This window comes from Opisthocomus hoazin, chromosome 7, assembly GCF_030867145.1.
Source record: "Opisthocomus hoazin isolate bOpiHoa1 chromosome 7, bOpiHoa1.hap1, whole genome shotgun sequence".
NCBI lineage: Eukaryota > Metazoa > Chordata > Aves > Opisthocomiformes > Opisthocomidae > Opisthocomus > Opisthocomus hoazin.
Window position 1 is genome coordinate 35,041,918 of NC_134420.1, and position 18,809 is coordinate 35,060,726.

General features: G+C 51.0%; 1 protein-coding gene across 6 annotated transcripts in view; it reads left to right on the forward strand.

Moving 5' to 3' along the window:
* SLC8A3 (solute carrier family 8 member A3) overlaps positions 1-18,809 on the forward strand; it is a 122,812-nt gene that overhangs the window by 84,651 nt on the left and 19,352 nt on the right. For 4 of the 6 annotated variants that reach the window (XM_075426120.1, XM_075426123.1, XM_075426121.1 and 1 more), the window contains one exon: positions 11,931-12,037. In XM_075426120.1, the coding sequence (XP_075282235.1) occupies positions 11,931-12,037 (107 nt within the window). Of the gene's footprint in view, positions 1-11,930; positions 12,038-13,414; positions 13,519-18,809 lie in introns of all 6 variants that reach the window. The other 2 variants (XM_075426122.1, XM_075426124.1) reach the window with 1 other exon arrangement.

The following is an 18,809-nucleotide window of genomic DNA, read 5'->3' on the forward strand; positions in this document are numbered from 1 at the left end:
TGCTGCACCCACCACCAAGCTGGGTGGAAGGCCAGTGCTGGGAGAATTGTTATTTTTTGTTACCAGGTTACGGTTAGAACCTGCAGATGGTGAGAAGCATGTGAGACCAGCCTCCAAACCCAGCCTGGCAGTTTGAAAGTATTTACATGAAAGTGCATCAGGCGCATAGCTGGGCTTATCAGGACTGGTCAAGTCAAACAGTTGTTCAGCAGTGCCATCAAAAATTGAAAAGGAGGAGACAGATCATTCAAGGTGTTGAGGGAGTTGCAGCAGGAGGATTTAGATAGCAGGAAGATGAACAAGAGTGGAGGAGCATGTTGGGATGAGGGTAGGGCTGGCTCTTAGGATGGGTGAAGGGCTTTGGCACTAACTCTTGCCATGAGGCAGAGAGGGCAGGAGGAGACTCCTGTCTGTCAGCCAGGGACCGCAGGAGGAGTTCAAGCCATCTCTGATGTGGATTGCTCAGCAGGCTTTGCCAAAGTCACTTCCCACAAAGCTGGATCCACATATGAAGGCTGAGATGGCACTAAGTGTCAGGGTGGAAATTATAGCAGTAAAATGATAGAGAACTATGTTGATCAAAGGAGACCCACTTGGGCGGGTGAGGGCTGCACAGGCCATGGCATGTTTGGTCTGTTTGACGTGGTCATGCCAGCATGCAGCACTTGTCCCCTTCTCTGGCTGAGCCGGGCTATCTTCGAGGAGACCGGCTGCGGCAAGGCAGGGGGGTGGCTGGCAGACCGGCTCTTCGCGGGTTGAAGCGGTGTCGTCTGCAAAATTAAGCAAGGCTCGAAGGTTGCCCTTCTAGATTTAACCCTTCTGAAACACTCTTCTTCGCTGCGAAGTTGACGGATGACATTATTTTTGTTCAATTTAGGAATAAGGAGGTGGCCTTTTTATGGTCCAAAGCTCTGGATTCTGGAAGCACAAGCCCAGCAGGGCTGGCCTCCTCTTGGGAACCTGCAGCTCCTCCCAAGGCATCAGCTACTGGAAGCTAACCTGTGGTCCTGTTTTGTTTTTTCCAGTGTGTTTTATTAGGTAAGAAATAGAACGAAAACAGTCACAAAGAAATGAAATGGTGTAACTGAGTATCCTCTACCCTATTTTCGGTGCTACAGAAGAGAAGAAAACAAGTGAGCTGGGGTCAAACGCACAGAGCCTTGAATAAAGATGCGATATCTTGGCTGTGTGTAAATGGTTGGATAAGCAACTTTGATGTTGCTGTGGCAATTCGGCATGCTGTCCCTTATCTTGGTCAGAAGAAGGCTGTGACCGGAGCCAAAGCACCACGCGCTGGCTCCAGCTCCTTTTGTTCATGTAGGATAATTGTATCTGCAGCCTGCAGAGCGGGCTTGTTTCAGACTGGCAGCTGCGCAGCGTTGTTTGCAGCTCATTAATTTCCTATGGATTGCTGCCTTGCTGCTCCGTTGAATGTAGCGCAGCTCCAATGGCTGGGCTGAACACGGCCCCGCTGAGCCGAATGCTCCGTCTGCGAGTGGGAAGAGCAGGGTGAGGGAAGGGAAAGACGGACTCGGGAGGCTGATGGCTGGAGAGCTCTGTGATGGCAGAGTTTGCTTTGCTTCCCACTGTGTTTGATGTGCTTTGAGCATGGAAATCTGAGGGTGCTGTCACGTGCAGGAGCTGGGAAGGAGATCTGGGCAGGCATGGTGGGGTTGAGATATGCCAGCTCCCATGCTGGGAATTGGGGGGACTATTCTGACCCTTCTCGGAAAGCCAAATTTCTTTGCAAGTGCAGTAAGTGTAGGACAGCAAGTCTTGGGAACAGCCACGGTAAGAGGAGCTTTTGGTCTCCACCTGCATTGTCTGTGCTGGAAAGAGCAGTGTGGTGGGCAGTAGGTGCCAATCTCTGCTCGCAGCTGCACATCTGGGCTGTGCCTGTGGCCAGCACCAGCCTGGGGAATGTGGATGTGGCGTGGGGGAGACTGAGGGTGTCTGATCCCTGCCGGCAGCAGCCACCTTCACTCCCACCACAGCCTGGCTCCTGTGTCAGTGGGATCGGCAAGCTGAGGTCTCTGTGGCCATCAGCCTCCCCTCCTGTGCTGGGTGGCTTGTCTTCAGTGTGCCAGTGTGTCCTGCCCACGCTGCTGGAGCCTTGGACAGCTCTGTCCCCAGCTGCAGCTCCCTGTCTGAGACAAAGCCACCCCAGCTATTCCAGGAGCCGGCCGAGTACAGAGTCAATAAGAGCTTGTGAAGCAGCACGACTTGAGTGGAGCTCCCAGAGGGATGCTTTTAGTACTTGGGCAGCAGGGGCTGGCGTGTCTCTGCTGGGATGCCGTGCAGCACTGCAGGTTTGGTTTTGGGCAGCCCACATCAGAAGATTTTTGCAAATCCCTTGGGAGTTCAGAGAACTCAATTTTGAAGAGAGATCAAAGAAGTTGTGTAGAGCTGAGCTGAGCTACAGCCAGCAGCGAGTGGCACGTGAGCTGTGCCCAGAGAGGAGGACATGGGTAGTTGTCTTCAGGATGTCCAGGGGTGGATGACCTGAGGGTGTGGGTGGTGATGGTGATCACCACTCACAGGAGTAATGAGCTGAGGCAGGGATCAGCGCACGCCCCAGGGCAGCAAGCTCAGGTCGATGGGGGCACCTTCTCCCAAAGGAGCAGCGCCCAAAGGCCATCTGCTTGCAATCCTTCAAACCTGTTGTGACAAAGCACTGAGCGATGCGTGGCAGGGCCATGCCATCGGGCAGTGCCGGGGGCTCATTTCAGCTGACAACCTTCAGCAGTTTTTGCCCTATGAGGATTTTAAAGTCTTTCCCGGCTGGTGAGGGTTGTTTTGAATGTGGCACTTCTCATTCCTCAACTTCCTCTCCCCCTCCGTCCCCACCTTCTTGTCCTCGCCAGCATCTCCATGGCAACCTTGTTGCTGAAGAATAGAGAAGACATCTAAATATAGCTTCCAAATCTCCATGCCTTCAGCAAAAAGTCTAAAACCAGGGGTGACAGCTTGAAGCATTGGGCTGCTAATGCCAGCCAGTGCCGAGTGTCTTGAAGGTAGGGTTTGGCACGCTGTGGTGGGACAGGGGGTCACTTCCAGCTGAATGCCAGTTTCATGTTTGCTCAGGACATCTCAAGGGGCTTGAGGCAGTCCAGCCTACCCTCTCCTGTCTAGGGCACTCCCACTCCTGCACCCTGTCAGGTTTTGGAGCCGTTCTCTAGACCAAACAAAAGCATCTCCAGTATTCATTTGGCCATCAACATCCATGATGGGTTTTGACATTATAGGCTTTTGTTGTAGTGCCTTAGACAAGACTGGAAGCAGAGAAATTCAAAGACCTTTAGTAAGGAATAAATTCCCTCCCTTCTTTCTCCACCTCTACTTTTTCTTGTATTTTGTGCTGTGTGACCACAGTGGGGTTGTGGCTGAGGTTTTGCTCCTTTGAAATTCCTTTCTGACAGAAGAAAGGGCTCAGCATCTTCTCAGTGAAGCTATTCCCCTGGGAACCTGCCCAAGGTAGGGAGGAGAGAAGTGTCCATGCCCAGGGCCCTGGCACTGCTTTGCACCTACACCAGGCTGATACCTACCAGAACTGGCTGGTTTCATGGGCTGCCAAGTTGAATTACTACTTGTACAAGACAAGTGCTTATTGTACAGACCGCAACAAATAGCTCCACAGGCTGTCGAGACTTGGTCTGCTCTCCCCTGGCCCTGAAGCATTGAGTCTCGTAGGGTCAGCTAGAAAAAGCTGACCTGCAGCAGGCCAGGCAAGGGCCGCTTGTGTCTGTACACACAGCTTCAGCATTCGGAGCCAACAGTCTGGAAGGTGGTACACAAATCAGCCTAGATTATTTATTTTTTAAAGAGGAACTTAAACAAAGATTATAGCCAAACCTGAACATGTTTAATAAAAAAAAAATAGCTTTATTAAGCTGAATAAAGAAAAGACCCATGGAGGTGGGCTATTATCCTCATACAACCCAACTTAAATATCTCAACTGAGCTGATCAGCAGGGTGGAATCAGCTGAGGGAAAGGGGGTTTAACAAGCTGTGTTCTTCCCCTCTTTGCAGATGTTCTTAAAAACAAATTGTGGTGTCTTTCCTTGAAGATCTCTCTGTATTAGAGCATTTTATCCTGTTTGAACAGAGTGAAATACAGAGTTCTTTGGAAGTGTGCTTGTCTGGCAGGACTGACTGCATTAAGGAAGATCCTGGAGCATTTTTTTGTGCTTCCCTACCGTGTCTTTTCCAGCTCTTCAGGGCTTCTGAGTTGAGTGTGAGACATTTGCCATTTACTAGCTCAGGTGCCGATTCCCATGGCTTATGTGTGTGGAAACACCGCATCTCTTGAGTGGCCCTGAATAACACACCAGGTACTTACGGATATTTTTGCAAGGCATGACAGTGCTTAATGGGCTCACCTGCCTGCCACTTAGCAGCTCTGATTTCTCATTGCTGGTCTGGATATTTGCACTGGTACAAAGCAAATGTGAAACACTGTCGTGTGAAGTTGGCAGCTTTTCATGTCTCTTTGCAGGGTCAGGTGGCAGTGGGAAGTGAGGGCTGTGCTGCTGTGCAGGAAACAAGTGCAAATTGAAAAGTGGAGATGACCACAAGCACGAAGTGACCCCTTTAGTTTTGCCATCCAGGATGGAGGAAGGATAACAGTTAGGCAATTTTTTTTTTTTAAATCTATTTTTTTTACCAGCCAGCCCTATAAATCTTTTACTGATAACACTTTGAAATTTTCTAATACAAGTAAAGACTTTAAAAAATATGGCTTTAGTCTTGGCTATGTCCCTTTAATTATCATGTGTCAGCTACTAAACCATTTTCAATAGTTCTAATTGAAACATGAGCCAATTTACTAATTAGTCAAGATTACATGGGGAATACACAAAGGGAAATTGCCTTTCTGTGTCAATATTTCCTCCTTTATCCCTTACGAAGACCTGGTGTGATGTGACCAAGCTGCCAGCCAGGCAGAGCCCCTGAGCTCCTGGCGATCCCGAGTAGAGCCCCACACAGTCCCAGGGAGATGGACACAGAGGGGCACGCAGGTTTTCAGACTGGGCTCCCAGTCCACACCTCAGGGTCCAGCCCCTTTCTTGCACAGTGTCTTCCTCAGTGGAGCTTTTGCCCTGTGACCTGCTGCAGCGGAGGTGGATGTTTCTGGCTCTGGCACTCGCAGGAACGGAGCAGAGGTGCCCGTGTGCTGCACGCATGGCAGGGATAGGGCAGGCAGAAGGACTCCAGGTCACTGGGGCAGGTCCCAGCCCCTGCCTGTGTGGGGAAGGGACAGCAGGGGCATAGGGAGCCCTCCTTGCTAGGTGTGCCAGGAGGCAGTGCCAAAGGCTTCTTCCCCCTCCCCTCTCAAGCAAGTTATACCTTGTCAGTCTGGGTGGAGGTTACGAAGGACTTCCTGGGGTAAAGAGTTGAAATACAGGGAAACACTGTCCAGAAAATCACCTCTACCATGAAGCTTTCAAAAACCAGTTGGGCAACCAGCTACCTGCCAGGAACGGCTTGGTGGAACTGGTTCTGCCCAGGGACAGGGTGATAGCTGAGTGCTAGCAGTTGCTTCCAGCCCTGTTTTCTGAGGTCTTTTGGTTCCCTAATGGTGTAAAGGAACTTCAGCAAGGAAGAGCAGGTGCCCTAGAGAAATGCAAAGCTCCCTTCATATGAGAACCAAATCAGATGAAGCAGAATGAGTTGATGCTCAGGTGAATAAGTGGTGCTTCCACCACAATTTCAAGCTCTCTCTGCTCTCTTCCCTTGTCCTCCTTATGGCTGCATCACTGTAACATCTTCCACATTAGGAGTTCAAAGCAAGTAGGGACTGTCCCCTATCAAAGCCCTGTGAGAAATAAGGATCACAGCCACTGCATGGATATAGAAACTGAAGCACAGAGGTATCAAGGGACTTGCTTGGATGGCTTCAGGCCTGGCTGGAGAAATATGTAGGTATTCTATGTGTAGAATAGTACATAGTGATTAGCACTGCAGAGAACCTTATTTTAATGACAAGATGATAACTAGTTGTGATCTGGTTATCCCATAGGCCAACTTGGAGACAAAAGAGAAAAAAAAATCCCATTTCTGGGGGTGCTTCTGTCTGTGATGCTTTACAGCCCGCAGGTCTGGTAGTGAGGTGGTCCGGGCTGTTCCTCATGTGCTTGCTGCACAGAGTGGGATGGCTCTTGCACAGCTGCTCTTCCAAGGTCTTCATGAATGACACAGCCAGCTCCTGGAAACTGGCCCGCAATGGCTTGCCTCCAACTCCTGTACTAGCACCCATTCTTCTGTAACTCATACATCAGCAACTTGCAAATCAATGATCTGCTTGAAACTCTATCCTGACAGTTCATCTGTCCTGTTGATATTTGCTTAGGTAATTGGTACCAACATCTGCTCTGACCTTAGAGGCACCTTCAGTTCTGACCTGGCTGCTAGAACAAACTCTCACCATCACTGGTGGCTGCAGCTGGACGCTTCAAAACCAATTCCTCCCTCCATAATAGCTGTGGGAACCAAAAATCTTCTTTTATGAGCATGAGCTTAAGCCCAATGTGCAATCTGTCTTTCTTGATCATACTCTGGATAGGTTCCTAAATTACCATGATTTCCTGTTGAAATTAAGATCACTCATCATCTCCTTGGTGAGGTTAGTGAATCTGCTTTGGGATCGAATGATTCTTGTCCTCAAACACCTCCTGTCTTTGTCTTGCTACGTGACAGCCTAATCCTTTGCTTCAAAATGGCTCAGCTTGTCCCATCCTTGGTTACTTGATGCGCAACTTCATGTGACCGTGTGCATCATATCAGGACTTCTCTTGCTGTCTTCTCCACCTGTCTGCCAGCGCTGTCATGTTGCTCTGTTAAATATACGCCTCCCAGTGAGTCGGGCAAAGACAGCTCCCCACTGTGCATAGCCTTATTTAATCCCCTCTGGTTCTCCTCACATGCTGACATCTTACCTAGCCAGCATTTCTGCAGTAGGAGATGCATATGCATAGCCTTACTTAATCCCTATGCATAGCCTTATTTAATCCCCTCTGGTTTGCTTCACATGCCGACATGTTACCTAGTCAGCATTTCTGCAGTAGGACTTCTCAACGAGATCTTCTGGCAGAGCAAATAGGTCCTATCTGTAGTTTCATGTTGAATCCCCAGCACAGTGCAGAGCTTTGGGGAAGAGTCAGACTGGCACCACACGCTTTGAAAGTAATGCTGCAGGGACTTGCACCCACAGCAAATCGGATGAGGATTCAGATAGATCAAGATGTGCCAAGAATGCGGTGGCTTCACCCAAGGTGTATGCACTAATGATTCACATTAATGAGTTACTAAAGATCTCATGGTGCTTCTCACTGTCCCAGGGATGTTTACCTTGCTGTCCTGGCTGCTTTCCATCCAGGCTAACAGCCTCCCGCCGGGGACTGTAAATCCTGCCCTTGCACAGCCCTGCATGTTTCAGTGGTATACACTATGTGACATCTCCTGACTTACGCTGTTTTTAGAGCTGAGCCTTATTTCACATTCCAAAGTCACGCAGACACATCCTCTTAACCTCCTCGGCAATAATTCCTGAAAATGAGAGTCTCCATACTAGAGAGATACTCAGTATTTTCTAGCACATTAATCAAATAACCATCCAGTGGTTGCCTTATGTGTTGGAAGTGGGCATGTTGTCATATAAAATGATTTTATAGATTATTCTCTGTACTTTCCAGACAGGGAATTTAGCAACATCATGTGCACAAAGTATTTTAGGAGAAGATCGATGTCTATTCATTTCATCTTCTGTTGCTTACTCAGAGAAATCCCATACTTAATGTTGCTCCCTGGAGGAGCTTTCCCATCCTTAACATTTAAAACCAGTGCTTATTACCAAGTGTGTGTTGAGAGGAGAACCCAGACCACTATCATCTGAGGGCTGTTGGTGGCAGCTTGCAATGACCATAGAGAAAATGGAGAGAGCGAGCAGCTATCCTGACGTCTGTGTGGCCAGGTGATCCCTGGGAATGCCGGCTCTCGACATGCCCTGCTGCGTCACAGCCCAAACCGAAAGCATTGCTCAGTCTGCTGAAAACACCACTGAGGCCTGAATTCAAGAGCTCTTCCCACCAATGTACTCATGCAGGGACTGAGATTGGACTATACCATGGCTTGGTGCTGGTGGTGGGGCTTCAGGGTTTGCAGAGTGGCTCCTTGCTGCCAGTGGCATTTAACAAAGGTGGTTGATTGCTAGGAGAGGCTTTTGGATGGCCTCTGCTGTTCTCTGATTTCAAGCTGTCTGAGGTATGTCTTGGCCATGAGGAAGCTGTCAGAGAGGGAGGAGAAGGCTGGAAAGTGTCTTTCTTTCCCCAGGCGGAGCAACCAGAGGCTGGGGAATGAAAGCTACTCAGCTGAGCAAGGTGGGCTTCAGGTCCCTCGCTTGCTGTTGTGGTGAACGTGCCTGTCAGGGCTGCTGCACCCCCAGCCCCTCGCCTGCCCGCCTCTGCCTCCATTAATTTCAAGAAGCTGTCAGGATGTTCTTGCAGCAAAATGTTCCCGAGCCTCCTGCTCCCGCGCGCTCTCTGCCTCTCGGTGTCCTCCTGTCACATCCCTCGCATTAACATGATGTCTTCCCGGGGCGATGTTACGCTCCAGCCCTTCTCCCCATCCATCTCCTCTGCTCTCCATGCCTTCCAAGGAGGTAGCTCTCAGTGTGGCTGCAGGTGAGAGATGAGATTGTGGGGGAGCAATCTGTGCTTTGCCCTCCAGACGATTTATGACAGCTCAGGATGCAGCTGTAGTTACACTTGCTTCCATAGCCCTAGAGAGGAGCGAGCGGCTCACAGTGGCTAGGGAAGCTGCGGAGCCCGGGGAAGGGCAGCCCCCACCAGCCGTGGTGGGCTGGGAGGGGTGGCCTGACAGGCTGCCCCAGCTGTCCTCCGTCAGCGCTGACCTTTCCATGGTGACAGTCACCAGAGCAGCCAGCCACCTGAGAGAAGGTGGCTCCCCACAAGGGAGCGAGCCCAGCCCTGCGCCCCATCCTTGCAGGCTGCGGGGCGACCCAGAAGCGGGGAAGCTGCTCTTCCTTCTGCCGCAAAATCCCAGCGAGGGGTCTGTGAGCCCTCACCCACCTCCCGGTGTCACTACACAGTCCCTGCAGCCTTCTGCCGTGCTCCTTTTCTCCTTGCATGGGGAGGCCTGGTAACGTACTGGCTCTGGAGCGAGAGCAGGCAGTGGCTGCAGTTTGGCCGGAGCCCTCCATCCCACCCCACCTGACCATAGCTGGTGCCAGGGTCCCCACACCACACAGCCTGCGCCTCTGAGCTCCTGCCCTTGGTCCCCAAAGCCTTCATGGTGTGGTGGACCTGCTGAGCACTGTTGCCCAGCAAAGCTGGGGAGGTCAGACACCTCCTCCTCTTCTGGGATTCAGTCAGGTTGGGTGTGCAAGGGGGTGCAAGGTCCTGCCTGTGTCTGTGCAGGGCACCTGTGGCTTTGGTCTGTGGAAGTTCTGCTCCTCACCTGCTGTTTCAGGGCCAGATAAATGTCCGTTTCTCCCTACGGCTCATGGCGAAGAAGGAAACCAGCAATTTACTGGGCTGCTCACCTCATTCAGAAAAGCCACCTGAGGCTCAAGTGTGTGGTAACTGTCCACTTTGCTGCAGGGCTGAGCTGGTCTAGGAGTCTGGAGGGTTTGCTCTCTCGGTACCGTGACCCAAGCGGAGTTGCTTTGCAAAGCCAGCATTTTATCATGCGGCCCTCTATGGATCCCCACTGAGTTTTCTTTCTTGTTCTTGACTTTTTTTTTTAAAAAAACATTTGAAAAAGGCCACTATAAGGAAATCTGACAGCTGTGGGCTACTTACTAGGCTGCATAGAGCTCTCTCTGCTTAACAAGATGTGCACACAGTGAGTCATGATTCCGTGAGTCCACAGCTCCGAGTATTCATCACACAGATGAGGGGCTTGCGTGAAATCAGGCTTTCCACGCACACAGCACACAGCCAGGGAGATCATCTGCTGTGCACGCGTCCTCATTAAATGAGCATTTCTCCTCTGCTCTGGAATGCATGCACACCACTCATGGAGACAGGAGAGCCACCTCATTAAAAAAAAAAGGAAGAAAGGAAGATAGGAAAAGAAAGTTGCTGTATGAAAGCAAACTCAGATGGTGTGCATGCATAACAGTCCTTGCATGAAGCCGTAGAATAGCTTTGTCACGATACCTAAGCTGGCCCTGGGAAACAGGGTCTGTGTCTTTTTTCCAAATCTTTGTAGACAAGCAACACTGAGTAATTTGGGTCTCCTAGAATGGAAAAAAAAACCATAAGCATGATAATTATGAATAGGATTTTGAAAAGCAACCCACATTCAGGAAGCCCTGTCTGCTTTTGAAAATCCCACCTTCTGTTTTGTAGTAGATGAGGAAGAAAGAGATCCGAGCTGTGAATCAGCTGTAGGTTTAACTCAGCAAATTGAACAAGCTTTGCAAAGTATCAGGGACCCAGACAACATCTGGTTCAAAAGCCAAATTCAGTCAACCTCTCCAAAGAAAATGCAACAAAATCATCGTTATGAAGTCATAGGTGAGCACCAACATTTACACGAGAGACATATCATTTAAAATCCTACATCCTTCAGGCTGGATTAGTGGAGATTGAAGGGGTCTAGAGAAAGGAAAGGAGGCTTGCCGGCATTAGCGCAGGTTGTGGGTAGAACAAGAACTGGCAAAAATAAAGCAGATTTAGCTTAGGAAGGAGAATTAGAGGTGATTTTTCTTGCATATTCCTGCACTGATGGATATAGCAGAGGTTGTCCAAACTCTTTCCTCTATCCCGTATGCCCTCATTTGAAAGATGGGGTTTGGGACCAAGCCAAAGACAAGGGCCAGCACAGGGAATGGGATTTCTGCAGTCAGAGTGCAGAAGCAGTTATGACTTGAGAGTTAAGTTGTAGGAGGACTGGATAATTTTGTGGTCATCGATGATATCAGTAGGAGTGCAAGCTGCAGCGATGGCAATTAATCAACCCTGCTGTTCTCTGTTGTGCAATGGTGGTTTGAAGGGGGCTGCTGGCAGTGGCAGCGTCCCCAGGATGGGGATCACAGCATCCCCAGGGTGCAGGGCTGGACTGCTTGTTCTCTGAAGCGCTGTGGAATCAAAGACACTGGGTGTGTTTAATGCCAAGGGCTACCGGCTGAGCCACATAGGGATTTGAAGCCTGAGACTGTTTTTCCAGGCTCTGTGATTGGCAGTCCTGCTTTTCTCCTCCTTTCCATCCCCAGCCAAGACCGGTTGCACACAAAATGCACCAGGGACTGATCTGAACGTTGAGAACGGTCAGGGAGCGAGGGGAGGTGGTAGCTGCTGGGCCGCGTGTGGGTACGGGGCTGTGGGAAGGGGGGTTCCCTCTGACGCGCAGATGTCAGAGCTGCGGGTTGCAGGGTTCCCCCATGCCCACACAGCCGGCAGTCGCCTGCCTGGCAGGCGATGTTGCGGGCAGGGAGGCAGCAGCACGGTGCCTGCAGGGTGTGTGTGCTCGTGCGTCTGCTTTTGCACGTGTGTGTGTGTGTGTGTGTGTGTGTGTGTGTGTGTGTGTGTGGGCATGGTGGGTAGCAGGGTGAGGGACGCCTGCTTCTCTGAGAGCCATCAGCCCTCGCTGCCCGCACGCTGAGCTGTGAGATGCTGTGCTGGCGGCCTCGGAGCCCCTCACCAGTTTGCCGGGGGATCAGAGCTATTTTTGTCTAACTTCATTTTGCAATGTGGCCTGCCATCGTGCCTTTGGGTTACACAGCAGATCGGCCAGTGTCACTTGCAGTAGTGGGGCTTTAGCCTTTCCGAAGGGCCATGTTGAGCTTGTTCAATGGGTGAGAAAACTTTGACTCTCTAATGTCCCCATTCAACTCTTGACTTTCCTCCACTGTTGCTTCTCTGTTCCCTGCTCCCCTTTATGACACTTACTATTTTTCCATCCACAGCAAAACAGTTCACATCAAGGTAATTGATGATGAGGAGTATGAAAAAAACAAGAATTTCTTCATTGAGCTGATGATCCCCCGCATGGTGGATATGAGTTTACAGAAAGGTGTAGTACTGGCCCTCCAGACTAACATTAACGTTCTTCTCTCCTCTTCTCCTCCGTCTACTTCCTCCGCTTGTCCTCCTCTTCCTCTGATGTCTGTCTGTCTGTCTCCAACCGCTCTGCCCTGAACGCTGCTATGCGCACACACCGTGTCCCATGGTACCCATGGCAGGGAGCGAGGCTGGGGCTGGGGACAGGCAAAGTGGCGAGGCGGGAAGAGGGACAAGGGTGGAGAGCAGTCCCGCTTGTCCGCGTTTCCCTGGCAGCTCAGAGAGGGACCTTCAGCCATCCCTGCTGGAGGGTCCCAGCAAATTTTGTAGCATCAGCGGGAAGATGCCAAGTAGAAACACATCCAGTATCTCAGGAGATCATCATCCAGCCCTGGTCCTACAGAGTCTACCGGTCAGACCTATGTCAGAAAAAGACAGGAATCGAGGCCTGGCAGAGAAGCAGCTCCTGTAATTTCTGAGAAGGACTCGGCGAAGGCTGCGCAGCCCCTGGTCCGGTTGCTGTGGAGCGGCTCTGGGAGCAGGAGGTGAGGACAGGGAGGGGCTGTGAAGCCCACTTTGGCTCGCCTGCGGGCTCACAGCAGCTGTGTGCGTTGCGGGGGTGCAGGGGTGAGCTGGGTGAGCTGGCCGCAGGGAAAGGGGGCAAGCCCCACTCCAGCTCCTGGGGCATTTCCATTCGAGCCTCAGAGGTGTTTTAGTCCCATTGTATCCCCGGAGAGGTCCCAGCAAAGCTGTCTGCTCCCAGGGAGAGCTGCCTCCTCGCTCGGGGAACAGGTCAGGGGGAAGAGGCAGATGCTATTCAGGAGAAAAAGCAGTAAGATGTGCTTTTAAAAACGGAAATTAGAAACATCAGCCTCTGTGCAGCTGACAGAGCTGTAGCCCGCTGGCAGCGTCCCACCTCACCCCTGCTGGGGAACGTGTCTGAGTGCCCATCTCTCTGCCTTCTCCTCAGGCGCCCAGCCCAGAGTCCCTGCAGATTTATTACTAATTGTGAGGGTAGCAGAAGCAATTGATCTTCCAGCTAAAACGCGGTGGGTACCCCAGGGTGGTCCCTGGTGATTTCCAGGCAGCCAATACCCTTTCCATTACCATGTGACACTGAAAAAATGCGCTGCAGGAGTCGCCTCCCGCTAACCATCAGCAAGGTCCTCCTCCCTCTCTCCCTGCCTCCTTACCCCCTCGCTAGCCCCCTGTCCCCCTAACACCCTCCCGCTCCCCAAGGACGACGGACGCCCCATGTCCATCCGCCCCGCTGGGGAAGGGGCTGCGTGCCAGGAGCCCGCGCCGCTGCCATCGCCGCCGCCGCTGCTGCCGCCTCGCCTCCACCCGGCTGACCCACTGTACATGGTTGTCTCTCTTGTTGTCCCTACAGGAAGACCGTAAGGGTTAAGATAGTAGATGAGGAGGAATACGAAAGGCAGGAGAATTTCTTCATTGCCCTTGGTGAACCGAAATGGATGGAACGAGGAATATCAGGTGTGAGATCCTTTATGAAAAAAATGAAAAAAGAAAAAAATCAGAATAAAACCTCCAAACCCTAAATCCAGAAAATATAACCCTCTTTCTCCTCCTTCACATCCCTCCTTTTTTTCTCCTCCTGTGGATGGATCGACTTTTATTCTCTGCCCTCCTGTATTCTCGCTCTCACCCTGTTTCGGTGTCATCTCTGCCCTGTAGAGCCCAGCTTACTTCTGATCCTTCTTTTGTGCAATGCTTGAGCCTCGGAAGTTGTATTATTTTGACTGAGTTTCCTTGTCTCGATCTGTTTTTGTTCTGAGCACAGTTTGCTGTTCTCCCCTCTCCTGCTCCTTTGCCAGGACCTTGGGGAATGCAAAAGGCAAGAGAAGGGTGTAATGCATGGCTGCCCTTTCGGCTCCTCCCGAATGCCCCCTGTCCTTCCCTCTGTTGTTGCCTGCCAGTGGCATTGCCATGGTGCTCTTGGGTACCTGTGAAACACGGCGAAAAGCCCATGGGAGAAGAGGGAAGGTGTGAGCTATCTCATTTTGCTTTAATTTTAAAAAATGGTTTTCCATGTATTTCAACTGAAAATGCCCTTAATGTGTTAGAAACAATCACAGCCTGTTGTATAGAGGGTGTGCAGCTCTGCTGAGGCCCTACTTCATTGGCAGTGAGACCCAGGATCTCCCAGCAGAGCAGGATTATAGCGAGAATAAACCCTGAGTTACGGTTGTGCCTTGCCTACATGTATCTTTGTCCTTGTCCTATGTGTGTTTGACTCCTTTCTCACTGAGTGAGTCTTGCCATTGACTTCACCAGCTTTGGGGTGGCCTGGGAGGGCCAAGCTTTAAACACAAGCACTTTACAAAAGGGAATTCAAATCACCTTCTGTGTGTCTGATAACGGAGTAGGGACAGACGTGTGTGCCCACGGTTTATTTCTGCTCCATGTGCTGCCGCAGGTGATGGGAACACCTGGCAGTTGCCTGTGCATTGCACAGCTTTCCCTTGCTGTCTCTTATCTGGCCAGCACAGCAGCTGCCCTCTGGGCAGTCCCAGCTCCCATGCACAGCTCTGCAGAACGTTTGGGACAGACACAGCTTGCATTAGCATGACAGTGTCATATAGCATCCGTAGATTTTTAAAATGTAAACCAAAAGAGGATTTATGGTTTAATGCTGTTAGACCATCTCCTGCAGCCTGCAGGCAGTGAGGGATGTTAGGTTTCACCATGTGTCAAGCACAGGCCCTCAGGTTTCACCAAAGTCTGACTGCCCTTGAGCGGAAGCAGTGACCAACCTGCCAAATCCCATGGGGTCTGTCCCAGCCGTTAATTGCCCTCCAGGGTAAAGATGTGGGCACAGCTTCTAAGTAGAAGTTGTCTGGCCTCAGCTTGTAGTCACTAGTGATTTTCCTACTTTTCTCCAACAGATGAAGGAACTATAAAGCGTGCTGTACCTTCTGTGTAGGTACCTGCCCTCTATAGCCATATTACACTCAGATTTCTTCTTGGAAATTTAACCAGATTAAGCCCCTTGAATCCGTGTCAGCAAAGCATTCAGCCCTAGATCGAAGTCTTCAGCCCTAGAATCACCCTGGGCTCTCCTCTCCAGACTTGCCCCTCCAAGCCCAAGGGGCTCCCACCTCCATCTCACCAGGTACAGGAGGAAAATCACCTGCCTCTGGCTCGCTCCTGCTTATGCACTCAGCAGCCTGGAGCATCACGCTGACATTTCTGCTCAGCTTTTTGCTTTCTCTGAGATCTGCATTCTTTTCTAAACAAGTGAGCTTCAGGATACAGAGTCAGGATCGGGCCTTTTTTTGTGAAGTCCTGCATTTCTTTTTCCTATATAGGCCGCTTTACATCTGGCTGGATGAAAATGCACATTTTAAAAATGTCCAAATAGCCCTTAAGGTGGTTCAGTTGTCAAACGTCCTCGTTATTATTAGAACCACGATGCTAGTTTGCCATATTGTAGGTGTCTCATTTACACCAGCATGAGCTGGAGTCCGTGGGCCTGTCTGGTTTGCAGCAGGCAGAGAGGAGGTGAGAGCCGGACTGAACGATCTGCAGCACAGAGCCCGCAGGCCAGCCGCTCGCCTTGCCGCGGGTCAGGACGCAGCCTCTTCACCCAGAGGGAGTGAAGGACCATGCCGAGGAGAAGGAGGTGCAGCGCCCTGGCTGGCCTCCTCAGAGAAAAGTCAGAGTGAGAGCACTGCGGTTTTAAAATCGAAGCGGCGGGAGATTAAAATCCATCTGTAAACGTTGCTGGCACAAGGTGGCACAGTCGCTACACTAATTCCAGGGCATCTGGAAAGATCCCCAGCTCCACAGTGCTGCACGCTGCGGCGTCTCCGATGCGCGTGCGTTGTGCCTGGGATGAAGAACCAGGAGCTACGCGAGGCTCTCCCAGGCAGAGCATCGGGACTGATGGGCAGCAGATGCCGTCGCCAGCAGCTCCACAGGGCGCAGGCGTGAGCAGCCGGCTCCCGGCGGAGAGGAGGCAGCCAGGACACACATGGGCTCGCCCACGCTTGGGGTGGGACACACGCTGACCCCTGCACACGTGTTCCCACCGCCGTCCCGCCGTTACAGAGGTGGAGGTCGGATGGTTTCTTTACTGAGTAGTACACGCACCACAGACGGGGGCGGAAATCCCAAACTGCAGCCGCTTTGCTGAGACTTCACGTGGTTTTGTGGTGGTGATGAATGGGCCCCCCCCGCGACTCGCACGGCAAGAGCTAGGCACAGCTCCTGCCTCTCCTGGGACGTTCAGGCTGGGTTGCCTTTGACAAAGAGTCTCTCTGGGTTTTGTCTACCCACACATTTGTTTCCAGCACTGCAAAAGACATGGTTTTCTTAACAGTGCGTCCTCCTTCTGTTGTTACTCCCCGCTCAGGGCTGTCACACTGAGCCAGTGCCTAGGGTGCTGTAGGAGTATTGGATGTTCTCAAACAGCTCTTCACAGTCTCTTCGAAACATCTCTTCTGGCCCCGTTGGGACCAGGGTAGCGTTGGGCGCCTCAGCTGACTGGAAGTCATGTTTGGAAGTAATCTGTGATCCGGGTTGTGCAGAGACAGCCAGTCTATCACAGTCATGCCTGCACTATCACAGCTTCGTGCCAAGGGCCTGCACTTGCCTCAGGACCTCACCTGAAGGACACAAGCTAGGTAGCAGCGATGAAATAGGTGGTGAAATGTGGTGCCCTGAAGAGCAGGCAGAGCTGACAGCAGCGCCAGCGATCAGGGGGATAGATGTGTGCTTCTCAAGCAAGCCTGGGGCAGAGTTTGGATGGTTTATTTTGGATGCAGAACTTGATCTGCAGCCCCATACTATCAAAGTCCTGTGTGCTGTCCCTGAGGGTGCCCACCCTGCTGCTGGCTGCTGTGGCAGCCGTTTCCGATAGAGGCTAGCAGGTGGGAGCAGGGTTTGCCACCATCTGGGTGATTTGCATTACTGGCTGTGCCGTCCCATAGGTGGCAAAGGTACGCCTGCTTCCCCTGACCAGAGCTGTGGGGTGGAGGGGAGTGACCTTGTCTCGAGCTGCACAGTTAGGTGAGGCTGTGTATCTCCAGGAGAGTCCATCTTATTGCTCTTGCTGTTTGCACCTGCAAGCACCTTACCAGGCAAAAAAATATCTCCACTCAGGAAGGTACCTGTGGTAGTCCAAACATGAATTCCTGTCTTCAGGTTGCTCAGGGCTTGCACAACACCTAAGAGACACTGAAACAGCCTTTTGACTAAAACATTTTGCATCATCTGCAGATACTGCTCCTCACTGTTCACCCCCAATTATATCAGTGCCCGTGCTGCTTTGAGCCTTGGGGCACTCAGTTGTTAACCCTTGCCGTAAGGAGAGCTGACTTCTTACTCCTGTTCTTTACTTTCCCTCTATAGAAATGTTACATCTGCAATACCAAACTTTGTCTTGCAGCCCATTTATTCTTTTTCACCAATTGCTTTCTGCAGCTGGAGTTTCTGAAGGCCTTTCTGATGATCCAAACAAATCACATCAAGTAGTTTTACTTTAGCAGCTCTTTTTGTTGATGTGCTCCAATAATTCAAAGAGACGAGAATAGATCTGAGACGGGTATCTTGCCAGCCCGGTCTGTGATGAAGACCGATACTGACTCAGTAGTGGCACATCAGATGTAAAGAGCACTAGCAAAGATGGCCCTTGCCGCAAGCTGGTTGTGTCGAAGTGAGTGAGTGAAAAGAAATCAGAGTCTCCCATTCTTTGCTTGGCAAAGGTGGTAGATGTCGCTTTTCTCTGTCCTGCTGGACATTTCCCAGGTTTCCTGACTTTTTTGTCTTCTCCATTTCTAAGAAATTAATCTCTGAATCCCTCATATCTCACCTTTCCTCCGTATGTGCAGTCACATGAACTGAATCCCTGTCAACTGAGCACTGCAGAGCTTTGAAACCTCCCAGCACCCTGAGCCGCCTGTCTGAGCATCCTTTTTCCAGCATCTTTTTAAAGTGTTCCTGCAGTGAAACGAGTCTTTTCCTTTATGACAAGATGCTGTCTGTTGCTTTGACTCTTGCTCTCATGGCTGCTCTGGTATTGTGTCATCTCCCAACTCGGACCGAGCATTTTGCTACTGTCAGCCCAACAGGATTTTGGAGAAACACTCTCTTCATACATCAGCTTTTACACTTTGTCTGCAGTACCGGATTACAGGAGAAAATCTTGCTTTGCTTTCCCTGGATAAACTCAGTCTGCTGCTTAAATTGTGGTTAACCTTAGTGTTGATGGAGCCCAAATGGCAAGGGAGGCTACTTTTGGAGCTTTCACTTGATAGCAGATAGTGGTGAAAATAGCATTTGGAAAATTATGTTTCATGAGGGTAATTGGGAGTCTGCTTGTGAGAATTCAGCTCGTGGCGCAGCAGTGGAAGAATCAACCTCAGGGCTGGTGCATGAAGGCTGAGTCCTGAGGGTTACGCTTTGTGAAAGGGACCGATGTCCTTCATGCAAAATTTTGCTTCAGAAGGCATGTCTCCCACAAGATATGGCTTCGCTGGAAACGGGAGCACGGATGGCTGGCAAGCGCTATTAAACCGCTTGCTGGCATGACCTGGCTTGGGAAGATTTTGTCTGAAGTCTTCTCAGCCCTCCCAGCGCAGAGTCAACTGGTGAGGACAAATCTCATAACACATCTCCTTTTAATCAAGTCTCAGCACCCCTGACAGGAAAGCTGCGTGCCCCAGAGGGAGGATGTGGCTGGGAGTCACAGAGTGAGGACTGAACAGCAAAGGAAGAAGGATTCCTAGCTTGGATTGATCCAGCAAGTTATCTGTATCAAAATA